Source organism: Oryx dammah, unplaced genomic scaffold, assembly GCF_014754425.2.
Source record: "Oryx dammah isolate SB20612 unplaced genomic scaffold, SCBI_Odam_1.1 HiC_scaffold_29, whole genome shotgun sequence".
Classification (NCBI taxonomy): Eukaryota; Metazoa; Chordata; class Mammalia; order Artiodactyla; family Bovidae; genus Oryx; species Oryx dammah.
Window position 1 is genome coordinate 49,637,829 of NW_024070213.1, and position 18,775 is coordinate 49,656,603.

The 18,775-nt window shown below is 37.0% G+C and overlaps 2 protein-coding genes across 4 annotated transcripts in view; one reads left to right on the top strand and one right to left on the bottom strand.

Annotated features, from left to right (window-relative positions):
- Positions 1 to 4,449, top strand: part of APPL2 (adaptor protein, phosphotyrosine interacting with PH domain and leucine zipper 2) — a 55,580-nt gene extending 51,131 nt beyond the window's left edge. Inside the window, exons 18-21 of one of the 2 annotated variants that reach the window (XM_040234818.1) lie at positions 547 to 583; positions 972 to 1,112; positions 1,922 to 1,969; positions 3,217 to 4,449. In XM_040234818.1, the coding sequence (XP_040090752.1) occupies positions 547 to 583; positions 972 to 1,112; positions 1,922 to 1,969; positions 3,217 to 3,351 (361 nt within the window). In that variant the 3' untranslated portion in view covers positions 3,352 to 4,449. The remainder of the gene's footprint in view (positions 1 to 546; positions 584 to 971; positions 1,113 to 1,921; positions 1,970 to 3,216) is intronic. The other variant, XM_040234819.1, reaches the window with a different exon arrangement.
- A 3,483-nt stretch (positions 4,450 to 7,932) lies between these two features.
- WASHC4 (WASH complex subunit 4) overlaps positions 7,933 to 18,775 on the bottom strand; it is a 57,679-nt gene continuing 46,836 nt past the window's right edge. The window contains exons 29-33 of one of the 2 annotated variants that reach the window (XM_040234816.1): positions 16,432 to 16,579; positions 13,302 to 13,398; positions 12,489 to 12,685; positions 12,055 to 12,154; positions 7,933 to 10,186 (exon numbers count right to left, since the gene is read on the bottom strand). In XM_040234816.1, the coding sequence (XP_040090750.1) occupies positions 10,119 to 10,186; positions 12,055 to 12,154; positions 12,489 to 12,685; positions 13,302 to 13,398; positions 16,432 to 16,579 (610 nt within the window). In that variant the 3' untranslated portion in view covers positions 7,933 to 10,118. The remainder of the gene's footprint in view (positions 10,187 to 12,054; positions 12,155 to 12,488; positions 12,686 to 13,301; positions 13,399 to 16,431; positions 16,580 to 18,775) is intronic. The other variant, XM_040234817.1, reaches the window with a different exon arrangement.

An 18,775-nucleotide genomic window follows, 5' to 3' on the forward strand; every position in this document is an offset into this window, starting at 1 on the left:
CCTTCCGAAAGTTACTCCTCCTACACCCAAACTGACAAGTTTGGTTAAATCTGGGAACAGTTCTGTTAGGGAACAGCTCTGTTAAATCCTTTAACTGTTCTCACCTCTACCCCATGTTTTTGAGAAAACTTGTTAAAACTGAGAAGTATATGTTTCTGGTACTTTAAGGGAAACAGGCTGATAGGAATTTCTGAGGAGGCTGCACAGAGTATTACCCATCCATGTTAATTTTTCTGGAGAATTATAATGCTGCCTCTTCGGATAAGCACTAAAATACTGTGAAATCCACTATTTGCCATCATCTTCCATTAAAGATGCCCTGAGGTTTAACTGCACAGGTTCGATCAAGGCAGAAACCAGAGCACTTGCTCTCTTTGGATGGTCCCATGGTGCTCTCACCTTGCCCTCAGACAGACAAAAACATATGGAAATATAAAGTTTTCATATTTAAAGTTTTGTGTGGTTTCCTTCTGAAGTTCTACAAACTCATCCAAGAAAATAATTTTATCCAACATTTGTGATATAATGAATCTCTTAAAATTTCAGGTTGATAGATCCCCAGACTCAAGTAACAAGGGCCAATGTAAGTACCCTGTTGCATGCTAACTGTAGTGATTACTCTTTAATTCACCTTTGTAGTCACCTGAAACAGTGCGCACTTAAAAAAATTTACTTGCCAGATTAAACGTCACTAGTAGTGTGCACTGTTTTTATGGAAAGTGAAAGTGAAGTCGCTTAGTCCTGTCTGACTCTGTGACCCTGTGGACTGTAGCCTACCAGGCTCCTCTGTCCATGGGATTCTCCAGGCAATACTGGAGTGGGTTGCCATTTCCTTCTCCAGGGGATCTTCCCAACCCAGGGATCAAACCCAGGTCTTCTGCATTGCAGGCAGACACTTAAACCTCCGAGCCACCAGGGACCCTAATTCCAGTTTGTTGCATAGTAATAGTCTATTCCTGTTTTTTTTCTAGTTTGAACTCACCAGTGTCACCCAGTTTGCTGCTCATCAAGAAAACAAGAGACTGGTTGGCTTTGTGGTCCGCTTGCCTGAATCCACAGGCGGAGAGTCTCTGAGCACATATGTTTTTGAAAGCAACTCAGAAGGCGAAAAGGTCTTGTTATTTTCTTCATCTAAAGATGCTGCAAAAGTGGCCAAAATAGCAGCTCAGTTGGGAGAGCATTAGACTGAAGATGCCAAATTTCAGTCCAAAGATAGATATTTAAAGGGTTATTTTGCACAAACCTCTTCAACATTTAGTTAACTATTCTTCAGGTCCCCACTGAGGAGTTTAAGAATACCTCCCACAAAGGCCCCACTGAAAATTGGAGTAAAATTTCCATATGGAAAGTACATATCAAGCAAAAAGAGTGAAGAACTTTAATGGTGAAATATAATTGCTTAGGAGAGATCAGGAAATGTTAAAAAGCAGTTCACCTCAAATTTCTTTTTTAAAAAAGTTACAATGGAGAAAATCTTTTCTCAGGGAGGAAACCAAGGAAGCAGATGTGAGGAAAGTACATCTAAACTGTTCTTTAATACGAAACTTTGCGGCTGCCTTTGCTACTAGAATTAATCAAAATGATTCAAACTTCTTTCAGGAAGTATCTGTTAAGCACTGTGTGTATGAACATGCAGTGGGCTAAATATGGTTGAGAGGAAAAAAGTACCCAGTAAGAATTTGAGACTGTTTAATACGGTCAGTTTTCACTTAACATAAAGTGACAACAGCAGGCCAGTCCAGGTGGACGCTAGTGTTCAGAAGTCCCATCTGATGAACTTCCTGCAGCCAGATCCTCTGCCTCCGTGGTGATGTGAGCAGACTGTGACCTCGCTTTACTTTCAGAGTCACATTTTCTTCTAAAGTTTTTATCCTTTTCTACCTTTGCCAAACACTGTTTTTTTTTTTTTTTTTTTTTGCAGATATGTTATGCTATTAATTTGGGAAAAGAAATCATTGAGGTTCAGAAGGTAAGCTTCATTTTAGTGCTGGCCGAACAACTCAAAGTTATCTGTATACTTACCTTTCCCTCAAAAAGCAAAGCGATGCTCACTAGGCAGGGTGGCCATGTCTGGGACTTCCTTTTAAGCCCTCTGTGTGCCAGGCATTTTTGATCAGCTAGTTCCTGTCACTGGAAACATGTGGCGTTGCTAACAAATACCACGGCTACAGCTCCTGCACTGGTTGGCTGGGTTTCCTGTTTGAGATTAAAGTACACTAACCAGTATCTGCCGTGTGCTCTAAGGCCTCACTCCCCAGCGTGGTCACAGGCCCAGCAACACTGAGATGTGATCTGGAAACTGTCTGGAAGTGAAGACTCTCAGATCTCTCTTATCAGTAGTTTACCATCTTTCATTTACCCAACTAATTTTTGAGAGCAAATTCTGTGTAAGAAAAATCCTTGCGGTTATAGCAGTGAGCCAGAGACACAGTTCCTGCCCCCAGGGGCTTCTAGTTCAGCACTGCCCAGCAGAACTTTCTGTAGTAACGGAGACGGTCTGTTTAATATGCAGATTGAATGTGGCTAGTGTGACTAAGGAACTGGATTTGAAATTTTTAGTTTTAACTAATGTAAATAGTAACCTGTAGCTTGTGCAGTGTTAATCCATCAGGGAGGGGCAGGCAGGTCAAGGATTAGGACCAACATAATGAAAAAAGAACACTCATGGCAAGTTTGTATCTTATGTTGTAGATCAGAGTTGACAAACTTTCTATAAAAGGCCTGATGATAAAACCTTTCCAGGCTCACCATCTCTGCTGCCAAACTACTCAACTCTGCTGTTTTAACACAAAAGCAGCCATAGTATGTAAATGAATTGACATGGCTATATTCCAGTAAAACTTTATAAAAACAAGTGATGAGCCAAATGGCCATAGTTGGCAATTCTTGGTATATAGAATAAAAGGAAAAAAAAGGAGTTTAAAGACAGCGGTCAGCGCTGTGAAAGAAATTCCTCTCTGGACTCTTTCCACAAAGATGATTCTGAGTTTGCTATGTAAATGATATTTTGGCTGACAGGTACAACCTTGGCCTAGTTTTTGGGAGAAGTAATACAATTGAGGTGTGTTTTTTTTAAGAGATGCAAGAAGGCATACCTAAGACAAGAGTCAGAAGAAATGAGGCTAGATTACAGAATATAATGACAGCCAAACCAAAGGGGTTTTAAGTGCATTTTAAGTGTTTTCTTTTCTCCTTCTTAAACTCCCGTAACTTCAGGATCCAGAAGCACTGGCTCAATTAATGCTGTCCGTGCCACTAACCAATGATGGAAAATATGTACTATTAAACGATCAACCAGATGACAATGATGGAAGTCCAAGTGAAAATAGAGGCGCAGAATCTGAAGCATAACTTCCTTGTGCCTCTGGGTGAAGAGCACCCAGGAAGGAGAGCTACCTCCTTAAGGGTTTTCAACTTCTCTGATACATACAGGCACACCACCTGGTTTCAGAATGCTGACAATCGCTTGTGGAATGTACTCTTGATGCCTTGATACTGAGACTTGGGAGGGAAACAGTAAGAAATGGTTGACAACATACCCATCTACAAATGTTATTTTAGGTGCTTTGCGGTAAGTCCTTTTCTTAGATTGCATTGTTCAGTGCTCAGAATGAAAGCTATGAAAAAAAATGCATTGTTCACTTTACTTCAATGTCATCTCTTTTTCAGTATCCTTTAAAAAAATGGTAAAAGTCTAGATTTATAATTTGATAGACACTAAATATTTCCTATTAATATAATCTATTTTTGTATTTTAATGAAAACTGTAAGTGCCTGTCATTCTGAATTGGTCTGTTTATAATCAAGTCTGTCTCATCATTTTGACCTAACAATTAATTTGTGCAGTCAGGTGATGAGCCCTGTGCTTTGAAGTCAGTGAGCACTAGCAGAAACGCAGGTCTAGTTCTGGTAATTGTTCAAACATCACACAATAAAAAGACAGGCAGATTAGTACCACAAAAGATGTCTGATTTTACAGTGGAACCTTAACGAACCAGCATTTGGAAGTGTATGGGCCTTTAGATACTGTTTTTAGGAGTGGAGCACCATGGACAGTGTACAGCTCCACTAATTTCTATTTCTTCTGAGCCAGACCCTCCTTAAAGAAGGGACCAATGAATTTTTAAACTCACTTGAAGCACAGCTGGCCGTGGGGCTTGGTAGAAAAGTTCCTATTTTCACCCTGACACATAGGTTCCAGACATCCTAGCCCATTAGGAAATAAGTGTAATGATCTTTAATTGATACAGTGTACTTAATTATAACCAACTTCAACAGAAATACCACTGTCTCTGTAATAAATTAACCTAGCAATAAATGCTAGTAAATAAAAACTATCATTCTGTTTCTTTTTCTTTTTGTGGTTATTTTCTACAACATCCATGAAAGAAAACTATAGTTGTTTCTGTACCTTTAACAGCTAATTAAAAAAAAAAAAAAACCCCAGGACATAATGAAATCACAGCTGAGGGTATGTATGATGCAAGGTGAGTCAAATAACGTGATCTCAAGGCCAGATTTTTAAAAGGTGCTGCTTTTTAAATAGATTAATAAAACAACTTTTGTAACTCAAAATTAAAGAGGCACCGTCAGAAACACAGTGAGCTGGTCAAAACAGTATGAAATTATACACCATAAAATCATAGCATAACCATAGTAGCTCATAGCTCAGTAAGTTCTGACAAGCTTCAAGAGCTATACCCTCTGAATTCTTGCTTAGAACTGTTCAGGGTGTAAAATAATATATCTACATAATAAAACTCAATAAAATCGATGTTTTTAATTTAAAAATTTTAATAATGTGTAGCCTATGGAAAGTATGGAAGTTCCTTAAAAAGATGAAACAGAGCTACCATATGATCCAGCCGTATCAGTCCTGGGTATGTATCTAGTAAAGATGAAAACTAAAAGATACATGCAGCACTATTTACACAACAGACAACTGGCTTAAGAAGATGTGGCAAACACACACAGGCATGTTACTCGGCCATAAAAAAGAATGGAATATTGCCATTGGTAGCCACATGGATGGACCGCGACGGTACTATACTCAGTGAAGTCAAAGAGCTATGTGTCACTTATATGTGGAATCGAGAAAATAATATAATTCTATATACAAACCTAAAAACAGACTGAGGCACAGAAAACACAGAATGAAAATACAAAATACAAAATTAACTGAGCATCTTCCCAGGAGATAGTGGAGGACAGAGGAGCCTGCTGTGCTGCAGTTCATGGCGTCATAGTCACATGACCTAGTGAATGAACAACAAATTAGCAAACACACATGAACAAAAATTAGTATCCAGAATATATAAAATATCCCTAAAATTAGTAAGAAAAAATGAAAAAAAAAAGTCATGAAAACATTTCATAGGAAAAAAAAGGCTCAAATAGAAATATGTTCAATCATATAAAAATCAAGGAAATGCAAATTAAAACCACAGATACGATATTGACCAGACTGCAGAAATCCAGCTCCTGGCAGGGAATGGGAGTCACCTCACCCACTTCTGGGATGGGACAACAGCCTGGCCTTCTTTTCCAATGAACCTGCAGGTAACCTGGCCCTACCACCAAGGAGGTTCACTTGTGACACACACCCCCAGGGAAACTCAACACACGTTCCCAGGGACAAGTACAATGACGAATAGAGCAGCACTATTCACAGTATCCCAAATTTGGAAATAACCCAGATCTTGTCAACAGACCAAGTATCTGTGTATTCATGTAATCCAGGCTGAGGGAAATAAAGCTAAATGAACTAGATCCATATACATCAATGTGGATGAATTTCAAGTGATACTGAATTAAAGTCGTAAGCACACAGTAAGAATACATTTATATTAACTTTAAAAAATAACACAAACATCACCTATTATTGTTTAAAATAATGACAGCTGTAACCCTCAAGAAAAACACAGTGCACCGTGGTCCCCCCTGCTGCAGAAAAGGGAGCAGAGCAGGGATAATGGGAGCATCCGAGCTCATAACCCACCTGGTGGCTACACAGGCATTCTCTTTTCGATCACTAAATAGTACATACATACTGATATGCTTTTGCATGTATCCGATTTTTTTTAAAAAATTTAAAATTCAGAAACAATGGGTGGGTGACTCCCTTTCTGTCAACTGAAATGTGCATTAATGCATAGGAAAGCCCTCTGAAAAATTCACAAGTGCCATGTAAATGAAAGGTGGAGGGAGGGAGGAAAATGAGACCTTTTCTGAGGCAGCTAGCCTCACCAAACTGCATCTCCCGGCACTGCCTTTTCATTGTTAGCCACCTGTCAGACTACCTTCAGGGAGGAGCAAGACCTGCCTCACACTGTCAACAGTCCACCAGTTATTTAAAAAGGAAGATTTTATGCGACCAACAGAGAGTCAAATACAGACTGTTTATCTTCAAACTTTTCAACAGCTATTACATGCCAAGTAAATTTCTGCCAATAGGAGCAGCCATAATAGCAGCTAGTATTTATAGCAGTTACTCTTTCCTAATAAAGTGGCTTTATACATATTAACTAAATCCTCAAACAATCTATGAATGATATTATTACACTATTTTAGGCCTCAGAAAATGAAGCACAGAAAGGTTAAGTAAACTTGTAAGCAGCAACTCAGGATTCAAATCACTCCTGGTTCCAGAATCTATGCTTCTGCTATATTAGCACACAGGAAACCAGAGACAAAGTAACCTCCAAATGTTTCAATGCATTCATCTCTGAAGATTCTGATATTCAGTAATTACATCAACTTAAAAGTACATCTTTAATGCCTTACTACCTTTTGTACAGATTCTGAAATGTTTACTGTAATACTACCACTTTTGTATAAACAGGAGATTCTGGGTATAGAAGTGTTAACTTTTTGGCCCCTCACATAATGACTGCATTACCAGAGAATGACTGCATTACCAGAGAATGTTTCAATACACAAAGATCTTACATTATAGACTGTACAGCCCTTAAAGGTGACTCCAGAATTATGACATCAGATCTACAAGGATTGAGAGAGAAATTTCACCTATTTTTCCCCAAGTATGTTCTCCACTCATGGGAACAACCAGTGCTATTAGGTAAACTACGTGATAAAGAACCACCAAACTATTACAACAGAGGAAACTGTCTATATACTTGCCCAAATCAGCCTTTCCTATAAGAAATTTCTGTATAAACTAAACTCTCATTTGTCATCACCATCTCTGAGTTCACTGCACAGTTCTATGACTTCAGTTAACCGCTACAGACCCACTTATTCTGGACTTCTTTTTTAAAACTGAAATCTGTGACAATCTAAACTTTTAATTGTCCTAACATCTAAAAACAAAAAAATGTAGCACTAAATCTCTTAAGAAAAGGAATACCATCAGTCCGAAACTTCGGCAACTGAAGCTGGAAAAAGAAGTAAAGTTATTAAAACTGAATAAAGTTCACCATTTATATTTGGCCAGTCCAGCATAAAAAAGTAAGAGGACAATGTATGTGATGGTATTGTCTCACCTTTCCCACAACCTTACAAATTTACCACCTCAGAAGAGAAAAGCAGAACATTTGCTCCAGCACAGTATTTAGAACACTCTCCTTTATTATACTGTTCCAGTCCAAGTCATGACTGCAAATGGCACTACAGCACCACAGATTAATGATCCCTTCCCAGGAGTAAGATTTAAAATTATACATTCATTTGGGTTCTTTTATTTGAAAACAGCAAGCAACAGAAAGATTAAAAATATAAAAAGGAAAGAACAAAAAGTCCACCTGGGCTACACAGAGGAGCCAATACCAATTTTATACTTTAAATGTCTTGCCTATATGCATGCAAGTATTTGTTTAAAGACATTTCCACATACTATTAGATTAAAAGGAACTCCAGAAAGAGTAAGAACTACTGGTTTAAGACATTCAATTCTGAACAAACATCCAAAGGAAGTAAATTTTGGAAATTGCATTTATTAATGTTTTATTATACATAGTGTATTCTCTTAGAACTGGGGGAGAGGAAAGCCCCCACTTAAGGGAGATAACAAACTTACCATCTTTTATAAAATCTAATTAGAATTGACAATGTTATGGTTAGTCTTTAATTCCTGAGAATTTGAACATTAAGTTTTCTGTGAATTTACAACAAATGCTCACACAAATTTTAAATTGCAGTATGTCTGAAAAAAATGAAAATGTTAACATTAATACATTGGCAAGGAAAACCATCATCTAAACGGGTGCACATCTAACTTAGGTGTGAGACACTCAGCCCTGTTGCTCTGCACTTTAACAGCATTTAAATATGCTTAATCTTTTTCAGAGATTTCAAATAAGTAAACTTATTATACCTTATCCAGTCTGCAGTGACATTATTTTGAACTAAAGGTAAAATTTGATCTGTCACATTTTTTGTAATCATGGGTATCCATGGAGTCAGCATGTGACCTCTCTCTAGTATGGATAAAATAACTGACTTATGTGGGGAAAATGATAGAAACCTTTGATTCTCTTCTAATCAGAATTTCTATTAAAGGAAATGATTTTAGGGAAGTTAGCGAAGAAAAAAAAAATAATACTGTTGCTATGAAATGGTGACCAATTTGATAGAGTCAAATGCAAGATCATTACTATAAACATTTATAATAAAAATATAAATTATTAATTATGCAGCATGCTTCAGGGCCATTTCTACAGTTAGTATGAATTACAAATATTAAATGCCTTTAATCCATCCATTGTACATAATTCTATAAGTCATGTTGACACAATAAAAAACATTGTTTCTTCTGAATTTTAACAGTGAAAGTGTTTATCTTAAGCTGGGAAAGTTACCCTGACTGTGATCAATGAGAACAGACAGGGCATTGTATACCCATTCCAAAAGCTGGAAATCAAACGACGTTAGAATTACTCACAAAATTTACCCAAAGAAATGCTTTATAGGCAAGTGCAATGGAAAAATCAAGTATTTCCTAAAATAATATTAGTATTACATGTAAAGTTTCAAACTTTGTTTTCACTGTAAAGGTATCATTGTATTATATTAAAATATTATAGGCCATGATTAACCATTTTACTATTAACTGATATAATCTTTACAAAAATAAAGCTAATAATAGCTTGTCCGGAACTAAATTTATTCTAAATCTTTCTGTACTTTTTAAATCAGTAAATGATTTAGTTATTTAGAACTTCATTCTCACAGTGGTAATTTTTTTAAAGCCTGCACAGTGCTAAATCTGATTTCTTAGATTATACTTGGTTTAAAGAAAAAAAATCTGCCGAAACCATCACCAAGACTTCAATTGAACTTAATGTAGAAGAAACCTGAGTTTGGATGTAGAAGTAAGAATTCATTCAGTTTTCTCTGGTATCATATATGCCTTCAGCCAAAAGTAAAGCGTCAAGCAGGACTCTATGGCTTTATCTGTATTTTCCTCCATCTTGAGTATTAAGTAAATCTTAAATTTAAAGCAGTTGTTGGAGGTTAAATAAGTTCTCAAAGCAATGTAAACGAGTTATAAAATATCTCACCAGACAGCAGCAGCTCTTGTGAGCCACAGGAAGTTAACGAGGAACCAGTGCACACTGGACGTACAGGATACACTAGTGCCTCCTCTCTAGCATCAATACCATCTTCACATGTCCCTTTTATAAGAATATTGATATGTATGCTTCGTGAATTTCAGGCTCAACTCCTTTTGTTTAAACAGATTTACTGGCTGTACACAGTATATGCACTGAATTTCCAATGACTGAGACAAAAATACAGATCAAAGACCTATGCAAATACAAATTATAAACATTCATGTAGATTATAAGAGATCTGAGGTGGCAGTTTAGGAATGTGGGTTAACCCTTTTAACACTTCATTTCAAATACCAGTTCCCAAGCAGGCACATCAAGCCTAAAAAGTCCAAGAAAAAAATCTAATTTTAAAATCTCATTCTCAACCTTTGAAAAGTACAGCTTTTAGACGGAGAATGGACTTCACTTTAGAGCACTGCCTTAGAGAGATGCAGCATCTAAGTGTTTCCCAGAGATGTGGCCCAGGAAACACTCTGTTATTAGCTTATAACATCCATTTCACGTACAATTCTGATGATCTCACAGGGGCAACGCATACCATCAGTATCATTTGACAACAGGATCTGCAGACACAGTGCTGTCGGACAGGTCTCCGTTGCTTGTTTTAGTCTCTTCTGAAAGCATGAGTAAAAATAATGGACATACTTATGTTCATCTAAAAAAACAAACTAAAATCGAAAAGGACAATATTGCTAAATTTCAAATGAACAAAATGTTGCATCTACCATTCTCTAATATCACAAATTATATGCAGTTTATCTACCTTCATGTTTTAGAACTCTAGGCTAAATACTGCAAATGTGATGTTCTGACTAGTTGGTAATCAGGGTGTGGAACTGTTGAGACATCACAACTGTGTCTGGAGTGGGGTTGGTTTCACACTGCACATTCCTCCGCATGGGCGAGGAAATTGTAGTGCTGTTACTGGTAAAAACATGACTGCAAATTCACATATAAAACTGTCCAGAATGAATACCTTCCCAATTATGTTTATGGTTTATTTTTAAATGTGATTTTTTTATTATGAACATAATGAAATGAATTCTGGCTTTTTGTGCAAAATGTTATATGCATATACTTCATTAACAGAGCAAAACTATTTAGCTAATACATTCAGCAACTCTGAGCAACCTTTAGCTAACAGCCCTACAGCAGAGCCACCACCCAGGCATCAGGCAGATATCTGGGTGACATACATTAACCTCAAACCCCAGAGTTCCTAACAGTCCAAAACAAGGAGCTCTACTGAGACTGCAATGTTCATTTTGTCTTAATGCTCTAGGCTTTAAAAGTAAATATCCAGTCCACCTGCAGACAAGGTTCTGGCATCATGACAGGCCTGAGCACAGCCTATGCAGTAACTGAACTACTGAATCTAAACTCTTAGATTCTAATCTAAACTGCACTCACAGTTCAGTTACTACTGACTCAGATTCTTCCAGAAGACTCTGCTAAATATTATTTTTAAATGAACTCCAAAGTAGTAAATACGTATTTTTTCATTTAATAAATACTGAGTATCTTCCAGGCAACAGCCTGAAATCATTTTTCAAGCACACTTACTTAGTATAGATTCTAAAAATGCTTGCATATGCTAGTAATACTGATGTAACATTATCAATAGGGAATAGGGTAATGGATGTAAGTGGTCTACTGAAATGAATGATCTCTCTTCAGTGTGAAATAGATATTTTAAAATTTTAACTGATAAGATTAATATAAATATCATAGTTCATGAAGTTCTTTTATTCTTGATCATTGTGAAATAAATAAGGGCAAGAAGAAAGGAAGCAGAGCAAACATGAAACCCGTCAAGTTGCTGTACACAGTTTTGAGCGTCCACAGAGGAAGCCTAAGTGGCATAACTTCCATAACAGGAAAAAGGAAATTACCATTTTTCAGAGGAAACAACTGGTATTAAATTTCAAATCTGGGAAATGATCATGAGGGTCCCTTAAGTATGAAATACTGAAGAATTTATACCCACACAGATTATATCAGACAGAATCCTCTCCCCAGTGACCATCAGTTATTATGGCTGTACTGCTCTGATTCTCCAATGTCTGGCTATAGAGGAGCACAGGAGGCTATTCACTCTGATACTGAAACCGTCCTGAGTCACCTGGCCCTGGCATTCAGTCAACATCTAGTCAGCAGTCCTGCCCTCAGCAGCATTTAGTCTCCTCTAATCTGTTCCTTCTCATCTGCTAACAGTTGAAGGGTGAAAGAAAAAACCCAAACTTTGTGCAATTTTAAATTAAGAGAAGATGAACTGAATAAAGTGTTATTCCAGAATGAAATGCATGTTAAATTTCTTTTCAGTTTCACAAATGATCCACTTAGGCTTTACTTTTTAAAAAAAGGACATTTCTAGGTTTATATATTTTTTCAAAAAGAAAAGTCTGACGCAATAAAATGGGTATTCATATATATTATTGATGAAAGATTTACTAGTCTTTCCAAATAAAAGCCACTCACTAACCTTCTTTCTCTTTCTTTTCTTGGTTTTCTTCAGCCGCAGTCTTGTCAGCTCTGAAGAAAATTCTTGCACTGCTCAGTGAGAAATACAGCAATTCAAATTCCTAAGTAAATAAAAATATCAGAAATAAAAGTTGAAAATACATATTTTAGCAAAATATCAAAATTACCATATTTAATATCTCTTCATTTTTCTAAAATGCTCTAATGAGTACAAATCATAAATACAGAAACTGAACTAAGCAATCTATCCATTTTTAAAGATATGACTGAGTCAAATGGCTTCTAAGTATCATTCATTTAAAAATATACTCTTTATGACCATTATTCATTTCACCTATTAAAATGGGAGTTTCAATATGACTGACATTTTTTCAGTGATCAAGAAGTAATGGGTATTAAAAAGTCAAACCAGATGTGACTATTATTCTCCTCTACCTGTAGATAAACATCCAGTCGTTTCTGAGTGAGATTCATGGTTTGTAGTAGTTTTTCATCCTGACTAGTTGACTGTACATTCTGTTGCTTAGCAACTGCTCTCATCTCCTTCAGGTATTTCTCTCTAACAGACTGGAACCAGTGAAGTGAGTCAAATTCCTGGTACTGATCCAAGAGCTTCAGAATGTAAGCCACACCTAGAGTCACCAGCAAAACCAAATACAATTACAATGTGTGCACAAACTGTATTCCACTCTACCAATAATTCTTAAAATTAAGCTGACCATTTTAAAATTAATCCTCTTTCCAATTATGCTTTACTGCACAAATGAGAAATTTAGCAACATGGCTTAATTCCTCCTTAAAAAGATGTGATCCTGTAAAAAAAATTAAAAAAAAAAAAGCCAATCAAGAAGATAAAAAGAAATAATATGGCTATGAAGATCTGCAGATCACCTGGAGATAACACAGGGCTGTAAGAGTGGTTCTACTGCTAAAGAGACAAGTGAGGAAACTACAAGGAAACCAGAGAAACTAAATAAAAGATGGTCAGACTGTAAAACTATAACAAAAACAAAGCCTAAATAATTAATTCAAGTGATTAGCAACACCAAAGGAGCATGAACAGTACAAATGATGGGAAACAAGTATTACCAATCAGATGACCCACCTAAAAAGTAAACAGTGAATAAACACAGCTTGTGAAAAACAAATCTACAAAGAGCACATAGATCTATTCTCAAGCAAACATTTCAAAAAATTCATTGTAAGGTAAACACAAAATTCATGGGAAAAGAATTTCATTAAGCTTACCCATGGCAAAGCCATCATCAGTAAAGGCAGCTCCAATTTTATTTTTTTTATTCAATTTCTCCTTGCAACTAATGGAATGCTCTACAAAGTTGAGGGTCTAAAAAGATATAACAACGTATCAGAAAAACGACTGTGCTGAAAAGAGTTGTCAGAATTTAGTTCCTAAAACAGACATTTCAAAAATTATAAATAGGATCTCTTCTAAGTTCCTGCCTTTTTGATTTGAAACACTTGCCTCATATAAAAAGCCTCTTGGTGAAGTCACAATATGTGTAAGTATCTCATAATGGCTCTTTTCCAAATCCTTTAAATGTCAGCACTCCCTCAATCACCACTTAACCCAAGCACAGTGCCTTGTTATAAGATGCTTACTAAAATATGCACATTTTACAGATGAAGGGACTAAGGCTTGAAAAGTTTCGTACCTTCCCTAAAGCCATAATCTAAAGCAAAGTTGAGTCAGAAAAGTAGATCTGCTTTATTTAAAAGCTTGAGTGAAGTCTCTCAGTCGTGTCCGACTCTTTGCGATCCCATGGACTGTAGCCTAACCAGGTTTCTCTGTCCATGGGATTTTCCAGGCAAGGATACTGGAGTGGGTTGCCATTTCCTTCTCCAGGAGATCTTTCCGACCCAGGGACTGAACCCAGGTCTTCTGCATTGTAGGCAGACACTTTACTGTCTAAGCCACCAGGGAAGATCAGTTTAAAAGCTTAAGTACTCTTAAACACAGCAATGCTTAGTTCTGCCCACCCAATTCATGCTATAATAGTATTTCTTACCATATTCTTGGCTTAAAAAGCTTAGTGGTCATTTGGATAAACAAATTCCCCGTCCCCCCCGCAAAAAGCACTTCCCTAAAAAATCTAGCTCCTGTAAAATACCTTAACTAATCACAGCATTTATTCAACAAAGATTTACTGCAACTTACTATGTGTGCTCAGCTGCTTATTCTTGTCTGACTCTTTATGACTCTCTGGACTGTAGCCTGTCAGGCTCCTCTGTCCATGGGATTCTCCAGGCAAAAATACTGGAGAGGATTGTCATGCCCTTCCCCAGGGGATCTTCCCAGCCCAGGGACTGAACCCATGCCTCCTGTGTCTAATACACTGAAGGTAAATTCTTTATCCACTGAGCCACCAGGGAGGCCCAATGAAATAATTACAGTAAACAAAAAGAATACCATCTAACACGCTACAGGGCAACACTCCTGACGATGACAGAAATGCAGCCCATCTACACTGTCCGCCCAGTAAACCACCAGCCACTTCTGGCCACTGTGCACTGGAGATGTGGCTGGTGAAACTGAGCGAGTGAACTTTTTATAAAATTTTAACTAATTTAAGTGGCCACTTGGGGGCTACGATAGCACAGCACAGGAACAGAGAGAGGCCTATTTAAAAATAATTGTGGTACAATATGATAAGTACTACAATAGCTTACACTGGAAACAAGATTATCAAGTTTCACTTTTTTTTTGCTTGTAAAACTTACTTGGCAATGAACTGCATTTTGTAAAATCTTTGTTAAAGATTTCTTCCTTAGATATTTCATGTTTTTTTCTGAAATTAGATTAAAACTCAAGGAAAACAATAGTGTCCCATACTTTTCTTCTTTGTAGTGTTCTTAACCCACCTGTTTTCTCCATCACTAACTGAATTTTGACAGCTGCCCTGCAAAACTCCACTCTTCCTCAGACCCACAAATGGTTTCTCACTGATATTTACTATGGCTTCAAATTTATAAAGAAATATGGTGAGAACTCACCGTGAGTTAACTACATTATTACTGAAATATAACTAAGATAGACTTGCTTCCAGTCTCACAACTATCTGAATATGAAAAGATAATGCTTATCAGATAAATATAGACTTTTCTGCTATATGGTGTAACAATTATTATGAGAGAGTATTAACAATAAATGTATTTTAAAAACAAACAATAGAAAGGAAAATGCATGAAGAAAAAAGCCGTCCATAGCCATCAGATACTTTGAATTCATAATAATGGTTCTAAGTTGGCAGACTACAGTCCATGGGGTCGCAAAGAGTTGGACATGACTGAGCGACTAACACTTTCGGGTTTCCCTGATGGCTTAGACTGTAAAGAATCTGCCTGCAATGTGTGAGACACTGGTTCAATACCTGGGTCAGGAAGATTCCCTGGAGGAGGCAATGGTTACCCACTCCAGTATTCTTGCCTGGATGATTCCATGGACAGAGGAGCCTGGCAGGCTACACTCCATGGGGCTGCAAAGAGTTGAATATGACTGAGCAACTAACAATAGGATGTTAGAATATCGGTGTTAATTCAGGCAGCAACATGAAAAAAGTTATTACTCTTGATCAAAGTTAGATGTAATCAGAAGTTACATCTGCTCAGTGACATTTAGACTTTAAAGCTATTCTTTTACAATTTTTTAAAGAAAGAGCTTTGTTAAAGAAACCTTTAGAGAAGAATAACTCTTTTTCCTAATATATACCTCTCTAATCTCTTCACTCCATTTTCCTCACTGTAATAACTGTTTTCATATTGCAATTATGGTTATTTTTAAGATGTCAACTACAGAATTAGAGCAGCACACACTATATATGATAAAAATAAATTTGGTTTAGATGTTAATATTTACTACTGAGTAGAGATATGCTATGCTATGCTAAGTTGCTTCAGTCATGTCCAACTCTTTGCAACCAATGGTCTGTAGCCTGCCAGGCTCCGTCTGTGGTTCTTTACCACTAGCACCACCTGGGAAGTCCCTTTAAATAGTATGTTTTTAAGAAACACTTCATATTTTAACAGTCTACATTAATCACTTAAAATGACTATATAATTCAGTCCAAAGATTACATGGTATATATATAAAATGGAGTATATGCAAGTAATTTCAATCACACTAGGGTTCCTCTGGCAGTTATTAACTAATAAGAATCTATCTTAATTATAAAGAAGTATCATTCTGCATAGCTAGTAAGTAAAAATTCTAGGACACATTCACTGAGACCACATTTAGTTTTATCTACAATCAAAAAGTCAACAATACAGTCTGTGTGCATTTCTTGCTGTAAAAAAAAAAAAAATTGGATCTATTTATTAATACTTTAAAAAATTCATTTTGTGTATTAAAAATACTCACCAGAGGGGGAACAATGATATAGAAATTTCGGAGATGTATATTCTTTGGCCTTCGAAATTCTGGAGCAAAAACATCCACAAGCATTTTGAAATATTCTGTGCCTTCAGCAGAATTTCGTGTGTGATCACTGAGGACTGAATCCAAATGCCTAAAATGCAAAAAAAGAAAAAAAGTATTTATTTGGCTCCTTGAGAAAAAAAAGAGGAAGCTTTTAAAATCCATCTCTCATTAGTTAAGAGCACTCAAAAATATGAATTACTTTAAGACATCTCTAAACTTCCTTGGAGTACAGGATGAACTTTTTTTTTCAACTGACAGAAGCTTATCATTGTTTAATTAACTTAGTCCCTAAAAGAGAATATGTAGCGCCTCTTGTATTTAGAGTTTTGTTATTTTCTTCTTCTCAAAATGAACCGTGCAGAAGCCCATTTCATTGTTAATAAATTCCTTTTCATTTTAACTTTCTTCACTAACACTTCTACACTTCCTGACTTCAACTGTAATCGATCTCCTTTTCAAGAATCTAGTTTCCCACTCAACCTTCAGCCTTCCCTCATAGCTCAGTTGGTAAAGAATCAGCCTGCAATGCAGGAGACCCTGGTTTGATCCCTGGGTCAGGAAGATCCCCTGGAGAAGGGACAGGCTATCCACTCCAATACTCCTGGCCTTCCCTTGTGGCTCAGCTGGTAAAGAATCCCCCTGCAACATGGAAGACCTGGGTTTGATCCCTGGGTTGAGAAGATCCCCTGGAGAACCGAAAGGTTACCCAACTCCAGTATCCCGGCCTGGAGAATTCCATGGACTCTACAGTCCATGAGGTCGTAAAGAGTCGGACACGACTGAGCGACTTTCACTCATTCACTGAGTCAACCTTCAGAAACATTAGCTGCTGCTTCTCCATCCTTATGATGGCTATTATCACTTTCAAATTCCTATTCCTCCACCAATAAATGGTAGAAATCTCTCCTTTGAGATGCATGTGACCCAACTATATCCAACTGTCCAACCACTCCCTCCTGAAAGCAGGCATCTATTAACTGGTTTAACCACTGTACTTCATTTATCTTGAACTATGATACCTGTTCCAGAAGACATTAATGTCCATTTAGAGAATCAATTTATTATCATAACCTCATAACTCCCTGACATCACCTGCCATAAACTTTGTTTCACTTGATGAGTAAACATCAAGGCAAGAACACAAGTACTTGCCATTACATTGCATCAGGGGGCCCTGTGTCAGCATGTAAGGTGGATACATCAGTCTCTCCATTGGGAAGGTGTTTTTTCCCCTTTATGATTAGTAATCAGTTTGTGAGACAATGTTTTCATAGTGAATACTGTTCTCCAAAAATGTCTGAGAATTCATTGATGGTTTCTGTCTGATGTCAAGTACTACAGTGGTAGTTGCAAAACTGGTTTTTTCCCTAAATTTTCTCATCCCTTTCATATTTACTAGCTGGCAAGCACTGTAAAAAGGAACTTCCCCTCTGTCTCTCCAACTTTTATTATCACTGTATCACAGACTCTTAAATTCAATATTGTGATCAATTTCTACCATTATTCTTTTTGATATTCAAATTGTTTCCACTTTGTCCAAGGGTGCCCCTTCATACCTGACTCAGTAACTGTTATAGTTATTAATAAGAAAACCCGGTTTTCTAAATACGTAACAATTCTGCATGCCTTTTCAAGTTTTAAATTGTGTTTCAAAATCACTACTTATAAGTCTATACACCTGCACTGTTCAATAAGACTGTCATTAGCTATTTAAATTTAAATGAAATAAAGATTTTATTTCAATTCCCTAGTCCATTAGCCCTATTTCCAGTGTTCAACAGCTACATTTGGTAGTGACCACTGTACTGGACACTACTGCTCCAGATTACATAAAAGGATGGAGCAGTATTCTAGAACCATGCTGGTGAAGAGGAATATTAAAAAAGAGTAAAAAGAAAGGTAAGGGGCTTCTCTGGTGGACAGTGGTAAAGAATTCGCCTGTCAATGCAGGAGACATGGGTTTGATGTCTGATTCGGGAAGATCCCACAGGCCGTGGAGCAACTAACCCCATGCGCTACAACTACTAGGCCTGTGTTCCAGAGCCTGGGAGCTGCAACAGGAGACTAGCGCAGTGAGAAGTCCATGCACCACAACCAGAGAGTGGCCCTCACACACCAAACAGAGAAGAGCGCATGCAACAACACAGACGCAGCACAACCAAAAATAAAGTGAGAAAATAAAATTATTTTTAAAAATAGGTGAAATGGATTTTGTTAATGAGATTTTTTAATTTCTTCTTTTTAAAAATTATTTGGCTGCACCCAGTCTTAAGTTGGAGCACAA